Source organism: Rhinoraja longicauda, chromosome 19, assembly GCF_053455715.1.
Source record: "Rhinoraja longicauda isolate Sanriku21f chromosome 19, sRhiLon1.1, whole genome shotgun sequence".
Lineage (NCBI taxonomy): Eukaryota > Metazoa > Chordata > Chondrichthyes > Rajiformes > Arhynchobatidae > Rhinoraja > Rhinoraja longicauda.
The window spans coordinates 10529185-10545290 of record NC_135971.1 but is presented as its reverse complement, the minus strand read 5'-3'; the positions used below and the strand labels follow the sequence as shown (position 1 = coordinate 10545290).

Below are 16106 nucleotides of genomic sequence, written 5' to 3'. Positions count from 1 at the left end.
TGTGTTCCATCAGGACTACGGGTGCTGTCTGTACAGAGTTTGTACGTTCTCCCCGTGAGCTGCGTGTTCTGTGGTTTCCTCTCACACTCCAAAGAGGTATAGGTTTGTAGGTCAATTGGCTTGGTATAAGTGCAAATTGTCCCTAGTGTGTGTAGGGTAGTGTTAATGTGCGGGGATCGCTGGTCGGTGCGGACTCGGTGGGCCGAGGGACCTGTTTCCGCGCTGTATCTCCAATCTAAACTAAAGCAAACTAAACTGCTGTCTCCCCGTTCAGTAGATTTCAAAATAATTCAAAAGCAAGCTGCACAGTTGAAGTAATTTTGAGTTTATTTCAATTACAGTATTGGAAGCAACAATGCATATCATTCAAATAAACGCGATCTTTCAATTAGCTTGTCGTGTGTGTCAATGGATGTGTACATTTTCCAAATCACTGAAGTAACATGAAATGTATCTATTACATTGAACTAGTCATTGAACGGAGTTAATAATACCGTGGCGACTTTTGACCAGAAGGGTCCAATGACATTACATTTAAAAAATATTTTCACAAAAGTAATTTCTGTTCCGTTGCCGGACGCGGATAACGCGTCAAAATGAACGCATCGACATCTCTGATTCCACTTGCTGTTTATTTCTCTCTTCCCACATTTACATTCCCCCTGGTTTTATTTCCGCGCTCACTGGGGTTTTTACGAGGTGGAATTTGGGGATTAAATGGGAGCCGTTCAGCGCCGACCTGTTGCCCACCGGGTTTCTGCCCCACAGCCCCTGAGCCCCGCTCCTGACGCCGGTCCCGGGACCCGACCCTTTTACACACCCGGAGCGGAACCGGAGCAGATACTCAGCCACTGGTCTTCATCCCGAGTCCCGAAGAAAGGATAAAGTTTCTCCGTGAATTTATTCCCAGTGAAGGTGTGGAGATGGGACTTGGTGTCCGCGTCGTAAAATGAAACTGTCCCGGACTCGTAACTGAGATAAACTCCCACCCTCCCGGGGATGGGACGGGCGGGGAGACGGGATGGAGGTGAGGTGAGTGCAACAAACTCGTCACCCCAATGCCTGATCCTCCAGACCCCAGACTCTGAGGTCAGGTCATCCCGTCTCTTCCTCTCCACAGACTCTGCGGCGACTCCCAGACTCCAGAACCGATTCTCCATCATCTCTACCTCCCAGTAATGTCTCCCCGACGTGAATCCCTCAGATCCCAGCACACACGACAAAACCGTAAACCTCTGCCAGGTGTCAGGGAGATTCCACTCGCCCTCGGTCCATCTCACCCTCTTCCGATCCGCAGACACCTCGAGGTGCGAATGTGCTGTATCCACGTCCAGGGTGACGGAGACTGGTGGGTGGGGGGTAGAAGCCAACATCATCGGATGGTCAGCTGACATATTTACCGGAGTTTTTCTCCCGTCTGGAGAGGGGAATGTCATGGGCTTTGGGGAACGGGGAGGTGGGGGGTGGGGGGCAGCCCCGTGGGTTTGGGGCGGGGTCGAAGAGGGGGAGGACGATGGCGGACGGTGTGGATGGACGATAGATTGCGGTTGCGGTTGAGAAATGAGGAGGTGTATTCAGAAGCTCGGGACGCTTCTTCAGAATTTCAGAAGGAGTTGGATAGCTGACAGGATTGTTTGGCAGACAGGAAACAAAGACAAGGGATTAACGGGTCCCTTTCATAATGGCAGGCAATGACCAGTTGGGTACCGCAAGGCTCGCTGCTGGGACCGCAGCTATTTACAATTTACATTAATGATTTAGATGAAGGAATTAAAAGCTGGGTCGCAGTGTGAACTGTGAGGAGGATGCTATGAGGATGCAGCATTACTGGGACAAGTAGTGTGAGTGGGTAGATGCATGGCAGATGCAGTTTAATGTGGATAAATGTGAGGTTATCCACTTTGGTGGTAAGAACAGGAAGGCAGGTTATTATCTGAATGGATCCAAGTTGGGAAATGGGGAAGTACAAAGAGATCTGGGTGTCCTTCTTCATCAGTCACTTAAAGTTAGCGTGCAGGTACAGGATGTGGTGAAGAAAGCTAATGGCATGTTGTCTTTATGAAAAGAGGAGTTGAGTATACGAGCAAAGAGGTCCTTCTGCAGTTGTACAGGGCCATAGTGAGACCACACCTGGAGTACTGTGTGCAATTTTGGTCTCCAAATTTGAGGAAGGACATTCTTGCTATTGAGGGCGTGCAGCGTAGGGTCACTAGGGTAATTCCCGGGATGGCAGGACTGTCTTATGTTGAAAGACTGGAGTGACTAGGCTTGTATACGCTGGAATTTAGAAGGATGAGAGGGGATCTCATTGAAACATATAAGATTATGAAGGGATTGGACAAGTTAGAGGCAGGAAACATGTTCCTAATGTTGGGGGAGTCCAGAACCGGGGACCACAGTTTAAGAATAAGGGGTCGGCCATTTAGAACGGAGATGAGGAAAAACGTTTTCAGTCAGAGAGTTGTAAATCTGTGGAATTCTCTGCCTCAGAAGGCAGTGGAGGCCAATTCTCTGAATGCATTAAAGAGAGAGCTAGATAGAGCTCTTAAAGATAGCGGAGTCAGGGGGTATGGGGAGAGGGTAGGAACGGGGTACAGATTGTGAATGATCAGCCATGATAACATTGAATGGCGGTGCTGGCTCGAAGGGCCGAATGGCCTACTCGTGCACCTATTGTCTATTGATATTTTGCTGATAGATGGTGGGGGGGGGGGGGGGAGATTGTTGGAAGAGGAGATTAATGTGAGTGATAATTAGAGGTGGTTAACGAGGAGGTAGTGTTGTGGGATGGAGTCGCCATGATCTTATGGAACGGGGGCGGTCCTGAGGGGCCAGGTGACCTGCTCCTTTCTTCTTGAGAAGCGGTGAGACAGAGGGAGGGGCGCGCCTGTCGGTTGTGTTCGGGGATCTCACACCTCCAGCTGCCTGTGTGAAAATGAAGCTTCCCAGCAGCTGGGTTTGGTACTGGAATAAAACGCCAATTCCCACTCAGCCCACAATTGCATCAACATGTTACTCAGATGTGTCTGATAAATGAGGAGAAATAAATCTAGGCCTTTGTTTTAACAGAATGAATTGGAGATGAAAGTTTACTAAAGAAACACGATGTGCTCAGTCAGCTCAGAAAGCCAACGCAATGCTAGTATTTATTTTAAGAGGGTGAGAATAGAAAGAAAAACGTATGTAATGCTGAGGCTCTAGAAAGGCCGCATTTGGAGTACTGTGAGCAATTTTGCGCACCATATCTGAGGAAGGGCGTGCTGGCTCTGGAGAGGGTACAAAGAAGGTTTACAAGAATGATCCCTGGAATGAGTGGGTTAACATATGATGAGCATTTGACAGCACTGGGCCTGTACTCGTTGGAGTTTAGAAGAATGTGGAGGGGCCTCATTGAAACATACAGAATAGTGAAAGGCCTGGATAGAGTGGATGTGGATGGGGATGTTTCCACTAGTGGGACAGTGTAGGACGAGGTCACAGCCTAAGAATTAAATGACGTATTTTTCGGAAGGAAATGAGAAGGAATTTCTTCAGTCAGAGGGTAGTGAAACTGTGGGATTCTTCGCCACAGAAGGCGGTGGAGGCCACATCAGTGGATAATTTTAAGGCAGAGATAGATAGATTCTTGATTATATAGAAACATAGACATAGAAACATAGAAAATAGGTACAGGAGGAAGCCATTCGGCCCTTTGAGCCTGCACCGCCATTCAAAATGATCATGGCTGATCATCCAACTCAGTATCCTGTACCTGCCTTCTCTCCATACCCCCTGATCCCTTTAGCCACAAGGGCCACATCTAACTTCCTCTTAAATATAACCAATGAACTGGCCTCAACTACCTTCTGAGGCAGAGAATTCCACAGATTTACCACTATCTGTGTAAAAAAACACGTTCCTTAAACGGTGACCCCTTGTTCTGGACTTCCCTAACATCGGGAACAATCTTCCTGCATCTAGCCTGTCCAACCTCTTAAGAATTTTGTAAGTTTCTATAAGATCCCCCCTCAATCTTCTAAATTCCAGCGAGTACAAACCGAGTCTATCCAGTCTTTCTTCATATGAAAGTCCTGCCATCCCAGGAATCAATCTGGTGAACCTTCTCTGTACTCCCTCTATGGCAAGAATATATTTCCTCAGATTAGGAGACCGAAACTGTACGCAATACTCCAGGTGTGGTCTCACCAATGCCCAGTACAACTGCTGCAGAACCTCCCTGCTCCTATACTCAAATCCCCTCACCTTGAATGCCAATATACCATTCGCTTTCTTCACTGCCTGCTGCACCTGCATGCCTACTTTCAATGACTGGTGCACCATGACACCCACGTCTCGTTGCATCTCCCCTTCTCCTAATCGGCCACCATTCAGGTAATAGTCTGCTTTCCTGTTCTTGCCACCAAAGTGGATAACCTCACATTTATCCACATTATATTGCATCTGCCATGCATTTGCCCACTCACCTAACCTATCCAAGTCACCTTGCAGCCTCCTAGCATCCTCCTCACAGCTAACACTGCCCCCCAGCTTCGTGTCATCCGCAAACTTGGAGATGTTGCATTCAATTCCCTCGTCCAAATCATTGATATATATTGTAAATAGCTGGGGTCCCAACACTGAGCCTTGCAGTACCCCACTAGTCACTGCTTGCCATTCTGAAAAGGACCCGTTTATTCCTACTCTTTGCTTCCTGTCTTCCAGCCAGTTCTCTATCCACATCAATACTGAACCCACAATACCGTGTGCTTTAAGTTTGCATATTAATCTCTTATGTGGGACCTTGTCGAAAGCCTTCTGGAAGTCCAGATATAACACATCCACTGGTTCTCCCTTATCCACTCTACTAGTTACATCCTCGAAAAATTCTATAAGATTCGTCAGACATGATTTACCTTTCATAAATCCATGCTGACTTTGTCCAATGATTTCACCACTTTCCAAATGTGCTGCTATCCCATCTTTAATAACTGACTCTAGCATTTTCCCCACTACCGATGTTAAACTAACTGGTCTTTAATTCCCCATTTTATCTCTCCCTCCCTTTTTGAAAAGTGGGGTTACATTAGTACGTGTGTCAGCGGTTTTGGGGAGAAGGCAGGTGAATGGGGTTAGGAGGGAGAGATAGCTCAACCATGATTGAATGGTGGAGTACACTTAATGGCTTAATTTTGCTCCTATCGCTTATGACCTTATGATCTCTGCAGAACATGGATACATTTTGTTTTGCATTGGGCCACCTCAGATTGAAAGTGCTGAGGGCGAAGAAACCAGGAAGAGAGGTGCGGGGCTGGACAAGGTCTGGTGAGTGAGAGGTAGATACCATTGAGTTGATTTTTTGACAGGCCAATTGTTGGATAAATGCCAGAGATGAAAAGACAAAATATGTGAGACAAGGATAGTCGAGATGAGAGTTGTGAAATGAGAGGAAGGGTTATCTGTGGAGGGGCTAGAGGAGGGGACAAATTGTTATGAGTCCAGGTGGGGTACAGGGAAAAGATTGTAGGGGAAGGGGGTTAGGGAGAGACTGCAGGAAGAGGGGGTGGAGTGAGGGAGGGAGAGGGTGGTTTTTTAAAAAGTTAGTTAGCTAAAGTCAGAGAGTTCAATATTCCTACCATTAGGTTGTAAGCTGCTCTGCTTAAGGGTATCAGACATTTTTCTGAACATTGTGTCAAACACGAAGGGGTGATAGAGCTTTGCAAAGGCGGGGGCAGCATCCGTCACTGACAACGATGTGGCGTCAATATTCACCCTGCAAAATAGTAAACGGTAAACTGAGAGCCTGGGAATTTTTTAGTTACTTTTCAAATCCACGCAGTGTTTCAGTCAAGAGCATGTCCTACCTCCTCTCCCGTCCTGCTTCCTCCTGGAATAAAGAAAACAAAACTGAATTCATTGAGATACAAGCAACTATAGATGCCGGTTTACAAAAAATCAACGCAATGTTTTGGAGTAACTCAGCAGGCCAAGTAGCATTTCTGAGGGATATGAATGGATGACGATTGGGGTCGGGACCTACCTTCATATCGGCGAGACCAAACATCGACTAGGTGATCTAGATCTGCGAGACCTCCCAGTTGCTAAACATTTTCATCCCCCCATCCCATTTCCATACCGTCCTTGATGACCTTGGCCTCCTTTATTGAGCATGAGGCCACGCTCAAACTGGAGGAACAACCACTAATTTTCCTCTACGATATTCCTCATCATTGCTGCCCCCAAAAATGTTGCGTTCTCAGCACCACCACAGCCGCCCCCCCCCCCCCGCCCCATTATCGGTCCCATCTAAACTCTTTGTACACACATGAATGTGCAGCTAAACACAAATCCAACTCAGTTTCCAGGTTCGTAGACGATAACACCTTAGTGGACCAGATATCAAATAATTACAAGACGGGGGTAGGCACAAAATGGTGGAGTAACTCAGAGGGACAGGCTGCATCTCCGGAGAGAAGGAATCTCCAGAGATGCTGCCTGCCCCACTGAGTTACTCCAGCATTTTGTGTCTACCTTCGATTTAAACCAGCATTTGCAGTTCTTTCCTACACAATGACAAGGTAGGAGATTGAGAACCTCGTAGCCTTGGGCCAAGACACCAACCTCCCCCTCAATGTCAGCAAGACCAATGAGATTGTCAGTGACTTACGGAGCGAAGCAGTATAAATATATATACATTGATGGTGCCGAAGTAGAGATGGAAAACTTCAAATTCTTAGGAATAAATATCACCAGCAATTGATCCTGGACCAGCCACATCAAAGTTATGGCCAAGAAAGGACAACAATGCCTCTACATCCTTAGAAGGCTCAAGATATTCAACATGTCCCCCGTAACCCTCCCCAACTTCTACAGATACACCATAGAAAACATTTGATTGGGATGCATAATAGTATGGTTTGGGAACAGCTCCATCCAAGACCGTAAGAAATTGCAGACAGTTGTGGATGCTTTCTAGACCATCAGGCAAACCAACCTCCTTTCCTTTGACTGCGCTGGCACTTCATGCTACCTTGATAAGGCAACCAGCATAATTAAGGACCTGTCTCACCCCAGGCACTCCGTCAAAACCCCACTCCCCTCAGGTAAGATGTACAGAAGATGGAAAAATCGTATGTCCAGATTCAGGAACGATTTCTTCCCGGCTGTTATCAGGCAACTAACAGTCCTTTCACCAGCTTGAATGTGGTCCTGACCTCCCATCTACCTCACTGGAGATCCTTGAACTATCTTTAATTGGGTATTGTTGAATTATCTTGCACTAAATATTATAGACGTTATCTGTATACTATGGATTGTAATCATGTACAGGCTGGATAGCATGCAACAAAACGCTTTTCACTGTACCTCAGTACATGTGACAATAATAATCTAAACGAAACTTTCTACCCCTCCACTACAATCAGTGTGAAGTAGGGTCCCGACCTGAAAAGTCACCCATTTATATTCCCCAGAGATATGGCCTAACCCGCTGAGTTGCTCCATCATTTGGGGGGGGGGGGGGGTTCTGAATTAATCGAGACTGACTGTCGAAATCCCGACAGGAATTATTCCATGCAACACTAGGAGCTGCTGAAAATTCACACTCCCCAACACTGACTCCAGCTGATGCAAAGACGATATTACAGAACAGACACAAAACAAAGGGAGTATGTATAAGGCGTGTTTGTGAAAATAGTGCAGAAAAGAAAGTGTCCCTACTTGTGTGGAGAGCAGAAGTCAAAGGTAATATCAGTTGATCCTTATGAATCCTGCCAGAAAGAAATTCTGCAAAGAAAATGTATAACTCTCTACCACAGGAGAGACTGAAGCCAATATCAAGGAAAAATTAAGGGGAAGGCATATACACTCATGAGGGGCGTGGGAACTGGGTCGTTGCTGGTGGCTGTTGTGAGTAGCTGGGGAGAGGCTTGTGCTGAGCAGGAAAACTGACAGCAGTGGATGGGCCGAATGTCCATGATGTAGAGTGGGTTGGAATTCTACGCAGAACACATACACAAAAAGCCGCATTTATTTCAGAATAACGTCCCACTGTTTTGAGACTGTGCACTTCCCTTTAACTAACCTGTAATGTAACACCTTACCTTCAGAAATATCACATTGTCCTTTTGATCCATTCTTTCGTGTAAAATTGAGACCTCCTCCTGAATAGAATTTATGATTTTTTTAATCTCCCGCAGATTTCTCTCCATTGAATTTACAATCGTCTCCTCGCCTTCCCGGAGATCTCCGAGTAAGCGCTGCTCTTTCTCAGTGAGAATCTGGTGCAGTTCAGCAAACTGGGATGTGATCTGTGACTGAAGGTTGTGTGACTCTTCCTGTCAAACGAAAAGTGAAGGTGAATATATTATGTTGCGGCACTGTATTTATTGTCTTTCCTGATACACTTCCACCCACCATCACAGGGAGAACAGGCGACTCACAAGGACAGCACCCGAGGTCAGGATCGTCCAGGTCACCAGAACTGCAGGACAGTAGCACTAGCTAAAGTCTACAGAATCAAGCCATTCGTTCCTACTTTTACATGCCGATGAAGATTCCCCATCTACGCTTGTGCCGCATGCCTGCATTTGGCTAGTTTGCTCCAAACATTTTCTCTCCATGTATCTGTCCGAATGTCGTTTAAATATTGTTATGGTATCTAGCTGAACAAGCTCACCACGACACTATGTTTATACCCACCACCCTCTGTGTGAAAAGGATGCCCTCTGGCTCCTTCTATATCACCTCTCATCTTAAACCTCTGTCTTCTGATTCACGATTCCCCCATTCAGTGTAAAAGGGTAAAGTGCCCGACCAGTCTCGCTTCATAACTGAGACCCTTGACTCGAGCAAAAGAAAGCTGCGCTATTATCACACGCAGCACAGCGATCAAATTCACGCAAAATGGGAAATTGAAACTGGAAAGTCTCACCAGAACTCCAGAAATCTTCAGCTTCTGTTGCTGCTCCATTTGCTGGATCTCTGATATCTTTTTCGTGAGAAATGCGAAGGACGATTTAACCTGATCCTAGGATTGGGTTTCAGATTAGAGAATAAATGTGTTGGAAAATAAAAAAGAAATTAAACAATGATGTGATTAAAAACGTTTTAGCCATTACCTTGTAGAATTCAACAGCCTCATTTATCAGCATGAAGCTGTGAGACTTGTGTTCCCGCCCAGCTGCACAAATCACACAGATCAGCTTCTTGTCAGTTTCACAAAACAGCTTCAGTTCTTCCTGATGTTTCTCGCAGTGAAGTTTACTTTCCTTCTCTGTCCGATTCAGGCTCAGTGTTCGAGCTTTCTCAGAGAGTCTAACCAAGGCCCGATTCACCCTGAGGCTGCGGTCTGTAAACACCTCTCTACATTCCGGGCAGGAGTTTCTCCCCTCCCGGTCCCAACTCTGTGTGATACAGGAGCGGCAGAAGTTGTGCCCGCACTCCAGTATAACCGGATCGGTGAAGAAATCCAGGCAGATGGGACAAACTGCCTCCTCGGTCCAACTCTCGACCTGGTCTTTCGCAGCCATTTTAGCTCCGCCTCTTCCTGGTTCAAAATCCTTTCACTGACGTGGAGCTGCTGACCAACCCCTGCAGTAGCGCGAGTGTCTCTTGCGCAAGCTGTCGTCCCGGAATGTTATTTGGCTGCAAGTGTTCAGTGTGAAGTTGTCCTGGCCACTTCCAACTAATATCACACGTAGGATAGTAAGTTAGTTCAGTTCAGTTAGTAATTATACAGGCCTGAATATACTCGAAAGCGGAGAGACAGACATGGACAAATGCCATGATCACAATGAATGGCGGTGCTGGCTCGAAGGGCCAAATGGCCTCCTCCTGATTTTGAGATGCAGCGCAGAAACAGGCCTTTCGACCCACCGGGTCCGCGCCGCCCAGCGATCCCAGCACACTAACCAGCCAATTAACCTACATACCTGTACGTCTTTGGAGTGTGGGAGGAAACCGAAGATATCGGAGAAAACCCACGCAGGTCACGGCGAGAACGTGCAAACTCCGTACAGACGGCGCCTGTAGTCAGGATCGAACCTGAGTCTCCGGCGTTGCATTCGCTGTAAGGCAGCAACTCTACCGCTGTACCGCCTAAAGGGACAGGGCCCGGCGCGAACTAAGTCTCGCGTCCTCCAGAGGAGGTCTCCCGAGGTCCGGAATCAAGCAACAAGGTCTGAGTTTGGGATTTTGCGGCCCACTTTGTTGGGAGATGGGAATGCTGATTACAATGTTACGGAGATTGGTGATTGAAAGGCAACATTGCGGGAAAGGAGGAATTTCAGTATTCCTTTTGAGTGATACTGATGCAAGTTTGGTACATTTTGACTCTGTCTCTTGGGCTGAGAGCGGCAATGATAGTTTGACCTGGCGGACAAGGGTAAAAGAGGAATGTAACATAGGCAGATGATTAGTGTGGTAAATGTAAAGGAATTGGATAATTGAAATCAAACCCACTTACACTATTATTAACTGTGTAATGAACCTATAAATACATAGATACATTTAATGCCACTTACTTGAATGTTTAGAATTTACATATAATAATCATCAAAATCATGATCATAATCGTAATTTATTAGCCAAGTATGTTTTGCAACATACGAGGAATTTGGTTTGTCATACAGTTATAGCAAAAAAGCAACAAGACACACTAGATTAAAAAAATGACATAAACATCCACCTTTTCCACATTCCTCACTGTGATGGAAGGCAATAAAGTCTTATCTTCTTTCTTCTTTCCTCCCGCGGTCGAGGGAATCGAACCAACCGCAGCCGGCGATCGAGCTCCCACGTAGGGGCAGTCTAGGCTCCCGCATCGGGGCGGTCGAACTCCTGCGGCTTGGCGTTCCCGAAAATCGGTCCCTAACCAGGGGCAGCGAGCTTCACGATGTGAACCTAACATCGTGGAGTTTGTTGGCTCTTGTGTGGGACTTCTCGAGCTGCAAAAGCGTGGAGCTTAACACGGTTTTGGAGCTCGAGAAGTCCCATACAAGAGCCAACAAACTCCACGATGTTAGGCCGCAGTGCGGACGGAGATACCACACGGAGGAAAGGGATAGGAAGGGTTTCTCCCTCCCCCCCCCCCACACATAATACAAACCTAAAGATAAACTAAAACATACATTTTACAACAAACATATAACGCAAAGAAGGAAAAAGACGAAGACAGACCGCTGGCGAAGTAACCATCGTGAGCCTGGTGGCACAACTCGGAACATACGAAGGGGAACGGGCATTCGGTCGAGGGGTCGCCGGCGGGGTGGTGGACGAGGAAGGGATGAGTACTGTTTGTAACTTTGTCGGCGCCTTTGTGGTGACTCATTTGTTTATTTTGTCTGCAAAGAGTTTCACTGTACCGAGCTACATGTATAAACTAAAACTCTCGTTTGTTTGTTCCTGAACTACAGCCAAAACGGTGCACGATAGCGCGACAATGTTAGGCCCACCTTACTCACCGTCGTCCCTTTGGTGTGAATGGAAGAAGTTTAATCGACATTGGTGTTATATTTTTTAAGTTATTCACATTTTAAAGTTTAAACCTGTCTCCTAGGGAGGGAGGGAGGATAGGGGGGGTTGAGGGGGTGGAGTGGGGGGAGGGGAAGGGGGGGAGAGAGGGGAGGGAGGGGGAGGAGGAGGCGAAGGCGAGGGGGAGAGGGGAATGGGAGAGGGGGCGGAGAGGGTGCTGCACCAATGCAGGAGATGTTTGGGCCCAACGGGTCAACTTGGTCTAGTGTGACAATGAAGTATTATCATAATGATTCACAAGAATCTATTGGGAAGATTGTGTTTATTCGAATTACGTGCCTTGGTGCTTCCTGGATGGAAATGAAATAAATCCAAAACTGTTTGGATTTTATAGCTTGGTTTGAAAATTTGTTTGTAAATGTTCCAGTCTCTAAATTGACTCGTACATTTCCGTTGCTATTCGTGGCTGCCCTTCAAAGAGATTTACGCCTGTAAAGCACTGGGGTCTCCTAAAGGAGATGCGAGGACGTTGTGTAAATGTAAGCGGGTTGTTGCTGTACGCACTCGATCTTGGGGGGAATATTCCATTTCCAATGCGCAAACAGGGGTAGTGGAGAGACAAAGTAGCCGATGGTGTCCGCGGGCTTGGAATGGACTTTGGTCTCTCGCGTTTTCTCTGAAACGGAGACAGAGACGGTGAGAAAGCGAAGGGAAGAGTCGGAGCTCGAGCAGAGGAAAGTGGGAGCTGGTGGGAAACTGGCAGTGAGGGGGGCGAAGCGTTAAAGCGGTGAACGAGAGCAGGAAGCAGCGCGGATACAGACATGATGTGCCTGAGAGAGAGGTGAGGGAGGGGTGTGGCGGCGACTGAAACAAGGAATGTTCTCCGTATCCTGCAGAGAGACAGGCAGACCCTGAGCACAACGGGATCCCACCTGGAACCGGGAATTCGGTTTGAACCCATTCTTCTAAAGATCCCTTCCGAAGAAAACCAATCTGTTGTGTGGAGAGCAAATGCTGCAAACACGCTATAAATTATCTGAATCTGCGGACTTTAGAACACGGGGGAGCCCGGAGCTCAGGACCCGCCGCCCGCGGCCGCTGCTGAACCCGCGGGAAGGGCGTTTGTTTCAATCTTTATATTTTCACAAAAGTAATTTCTGTTCCGTTGCCGGACGCCGTTAACGCGTTAAAATGAACGGATCGACAGCTCTGATTCCACTTGCTGTTTATTTCTCTCTTCCCACATTTACATTCCTCCTGGTTTTATTTCCGCGCTCACTGGGGTTTCGCGACGCGGAATTTGGGGATTAAATGGGAGCCGTTCAGCGCCGACCTGTTGTCCACCGGGTTTCTGTCCCACAGCCCCTGAGCCCCGCTCCTGACGCCGGTCCCGGGACCCGACCCTTTTATACATCCGGTGCGGAACCGGAGCAGATTCCCAGCCACTGGTCTTCATGCCAAGTCTTGAAGAAAGGATAAAGTTTCTCCGTGAATTTATTCCCAGTGAAGGTGTGGAGATGGGACTTGGTGTCCGCGTCGTAAAATGAAACTGTCCCGGACTCGTAACTGAGATAAACTCCCACCCACCCGGGGATGGGACGGGCGGGGAGACGGGAAGGAGGGGAGGTGACTGTAACAAACCCGTCATTCCACCGTCTGATGCTCCAGACTCCAGTCTCCGGGGTCAGTGTGGACCGGTCCCTTCCTCTCCACAGACTCTGCGGCGACTCCCAGACTTCCACCGAATCACATGTGACACTAACCATGCCTCAATAAAAAATAAACCGGTAAAAAGTGCCCTGGACTGTCTGAACGCAGGACAGAAAGGGAGCGGGAATAACACGTTAGAGGGGCACAAGACACGGTAGGAAGGAACTGGAGATGTGTAAGAAGGAACTGCAGACGCTGGTTTAAACCGAAGATAGACACAAAAAGCTGGAGTAACTCAGCGGGACAGGCAGCATCTCTGAAGAGAAGGAATGGGTGACGTTTCGGGTCGAGACCCTTCTTCAGACTGACCCGAAACGTCACCCATTCCTTCTCTCCTGAAGGAACTGCAGATGCTGGTCTAAACCGAAGATACGCTCGTCCCTGCTCCTGGATGATGTTGGATTTGGAGCCAATGTCACACGATTTGAACGTTACCCAGGCGGCCAGAGTTCATTGCCGACCCACAACAAACCGTGTTAATTACGTTCAGATCGTGCAGGAAAATGTTCCCAATGTTGGGGGGGGGGGGGTCCAGAACCAGGGCCACGGGCTTAGATTAAAGGGGAGGCGATTTAAAACTGAGGTGAGAAGGAACTTTTGCACCCAGATAGTTGTGAATTTTTGGAATTCTTTGCCACAGAGGGTAGTGGAGGCCAAATCACTGGATGAATTTTAGAGAGAGTTAGATAGAGCTTTGGGGACTAGTGGAATCAAGGGATATGGGGAGAAGTTGGGCACAGGTTACTGATTGTGGATGATCGGCCATAATCACAATGAATGGCGGTGCTGGCTCGAAGGACCGAATGGCCTCCTCCTGTACCTATGTTTCTATCACTGTTAACGTTAACCTTTACCTCCAAGTAAAGAGCCATAAGAATTGTCAATAAGGCTGGTTATAATGACCCAACCAACCCGTTGTTTATGAAATCATATGCCCCAAAATGTATGGACCTAGTAGACTTTAATACTCTACAAATAATGTTTCGAGCAAAAGAAAGAACACTTCCTGACTGCATCCAAGGTTTGTTTTCGGTGAGAGAGAGCAGGTATCCACTCAGGGGAAATTATATGTTTACAAAAAAGAGGGTAAGGCCAAATGTGAAAAATAGTTGTGTGACTGTTAAAGGGGTCATTTTATGGAATGTTTGCAACAATGAATTAAGAGTAGTAGTATGTGTAAATTCAAGAAAATGTTCACAAATATAATATTTGAAATATACAAAATATGTGACCAACACTGAGAAATGACTGACATGACAGAAATGATGGTTCTTGACTATATTCGTGTTTCTTTCTATGTTTTGTTGATCCGCTTCTGAACTATGATGTTTTTTTTTAAATTATATTTTATTTTATTGTTTTGTTTCACTGTTATTTCGGCGAGTTAGGGTAAAGCTTTGTTAAGTATTAAGGGTAGGCACAATAAGCTTTACCTTCTGCCTACACATTTTTTTCGGTCAGAGAATATCATGTGTGATTATATTGTTTCATTTTTGATATAATGATTTCACACTATTTAACTTTCACAACAGCATGATCAATCTGTTGGAATAAATAAATAAAGAAACAAACAAATAGAAAGATAAATAAATAAGTAAATGAACAGACAGACAAACAAATAAAGAAATAGATAAAGAAATAGATAAATGGATAAATAATTAAATAAATAAATAGACATAAAGGCCTCCCATAAACAAGGAGAAAGGGATCTCCCGTTGGGTCCACGCGGGACCGAAAGTTGCCGATACTTCCAAGCCTCATCCCATTCCTTCCATTGCCGGCACCGAGGAGCAGAGTCCCATGTGATAGGAGCAGCATTAGGCCATTCGGCCCATAAGGAATATTCCACCATCCAATCGTGGCTGATCTATGTCTTCCATTCTCCTACCATAACCTCTGGCATCTGTACTAATCAAAAATCTATCTGTCTCTGCCTTAAAAATATCCACTGACTTGGCCGCCACAGCCATCTGTGGCAAAGAATTCCACAGAGTCACCAGCCTCTGTCTAAATAAAGTTCTCCTCGTCTACTTCCTAAAAGAACGTCCTTTAATGCTAAGGCTGTGACCTCAAGTCCTGGACTCTCCCACTAGTGGAAACATCCTCTCCACGTCCACTCTATCCTGGCCGTTCACTATTCTGTACGTTTCAATGAGGTCGCCCCTCATTCTTCTAAACTAAAGCCCAGTGCCGGCAAACGGTCATCATAGGCTGACCTACTCATTCCTGGGATCATTCTTGTAAACCTCCTCTAGAGCCAGCACATCCTTCCTCAGATATGGTGCCCAGAACGGCTCACAATATTCCAAATGCGGCCAGAAGGCAGTGGAGGCCAGTTCGTTGGATGCTTTCAAGAGAGAGCTGGATAGAGCTCTTAAGGATAGCGGAGTGAGGGGGTATGGGGAGAAGGCAGGAACGGGGTACTGATTGAGAGTGATCAGCCATGATCGCATTGAATGGCGGTGCTGGCTCGAAGGGCTGAATGGCCTACTCCTGCACCTATTGTCTATTGTCTATTGTCTATTGACCAGCGCCTTATCGAGCCCAGAATTGTATGCAAGCCCTCTTGAAATAAATGCTAGCGTTGAGTTTGCTATCTTTGACATCCCTCAAACAAGGAAAGGAGTATCACCCGAGATGGGCGCACGACCGGCAAGGGTGTTCCGTGTACAGACAGGTGCGAAAACTACCGAGTATAACATGACTGAATGTTTTCGTTTTTTTTTAGTTTTAGAGATGGCGCTCGGAGACAGGCCCTTCGACCCACCGAGTCCGCGCCGACTAGCGATCTCCGTACACAGGCCAATTACAATATCCAATTTACAATTTTCACCGAATCCAATTATTCTACTTAAGTCTTTTGGAGTGTGGAAGGAACCCGGGGCATCAGGGCACAACCCACGCGGGTCACAGGGAGAACGTATAAACTACGTACAGGCAGTACCGTA

The 16106-nt window shown here is 46.8% G+C and overlaps 1 protein-coding gene across 1 annotated transcript; it reads right to left on the bottom strand.

The window, feature by feature from the left end:
• Window positions 1-383: 383 nt before the first annotated feature.
• Window positions 384-9506, bottom strand: LOC144603092 (zinc-binding protein A33-like). The gene is made up of 6 exons (XM_078416231.1): window positions 9096-9506; window positions 8909-9004; window positions 8079-8312; window positions 5841-5863; window positions 5613-5749; window positions 384-1345 (listed from the first exon to the last, which is right to left on the bottom strand). Exons 1-6 carry the CDS (start codon window positions 9504-9506, stop codon window positions 813-815), a joined length of 1434 nt encoding a protein of 477 aa, XP_078272357.1. The 3' UTR covers window positions 384-812.
• Between the last annotated feature and the right edge of the window lie 6600 nt (window positions 9507-16106).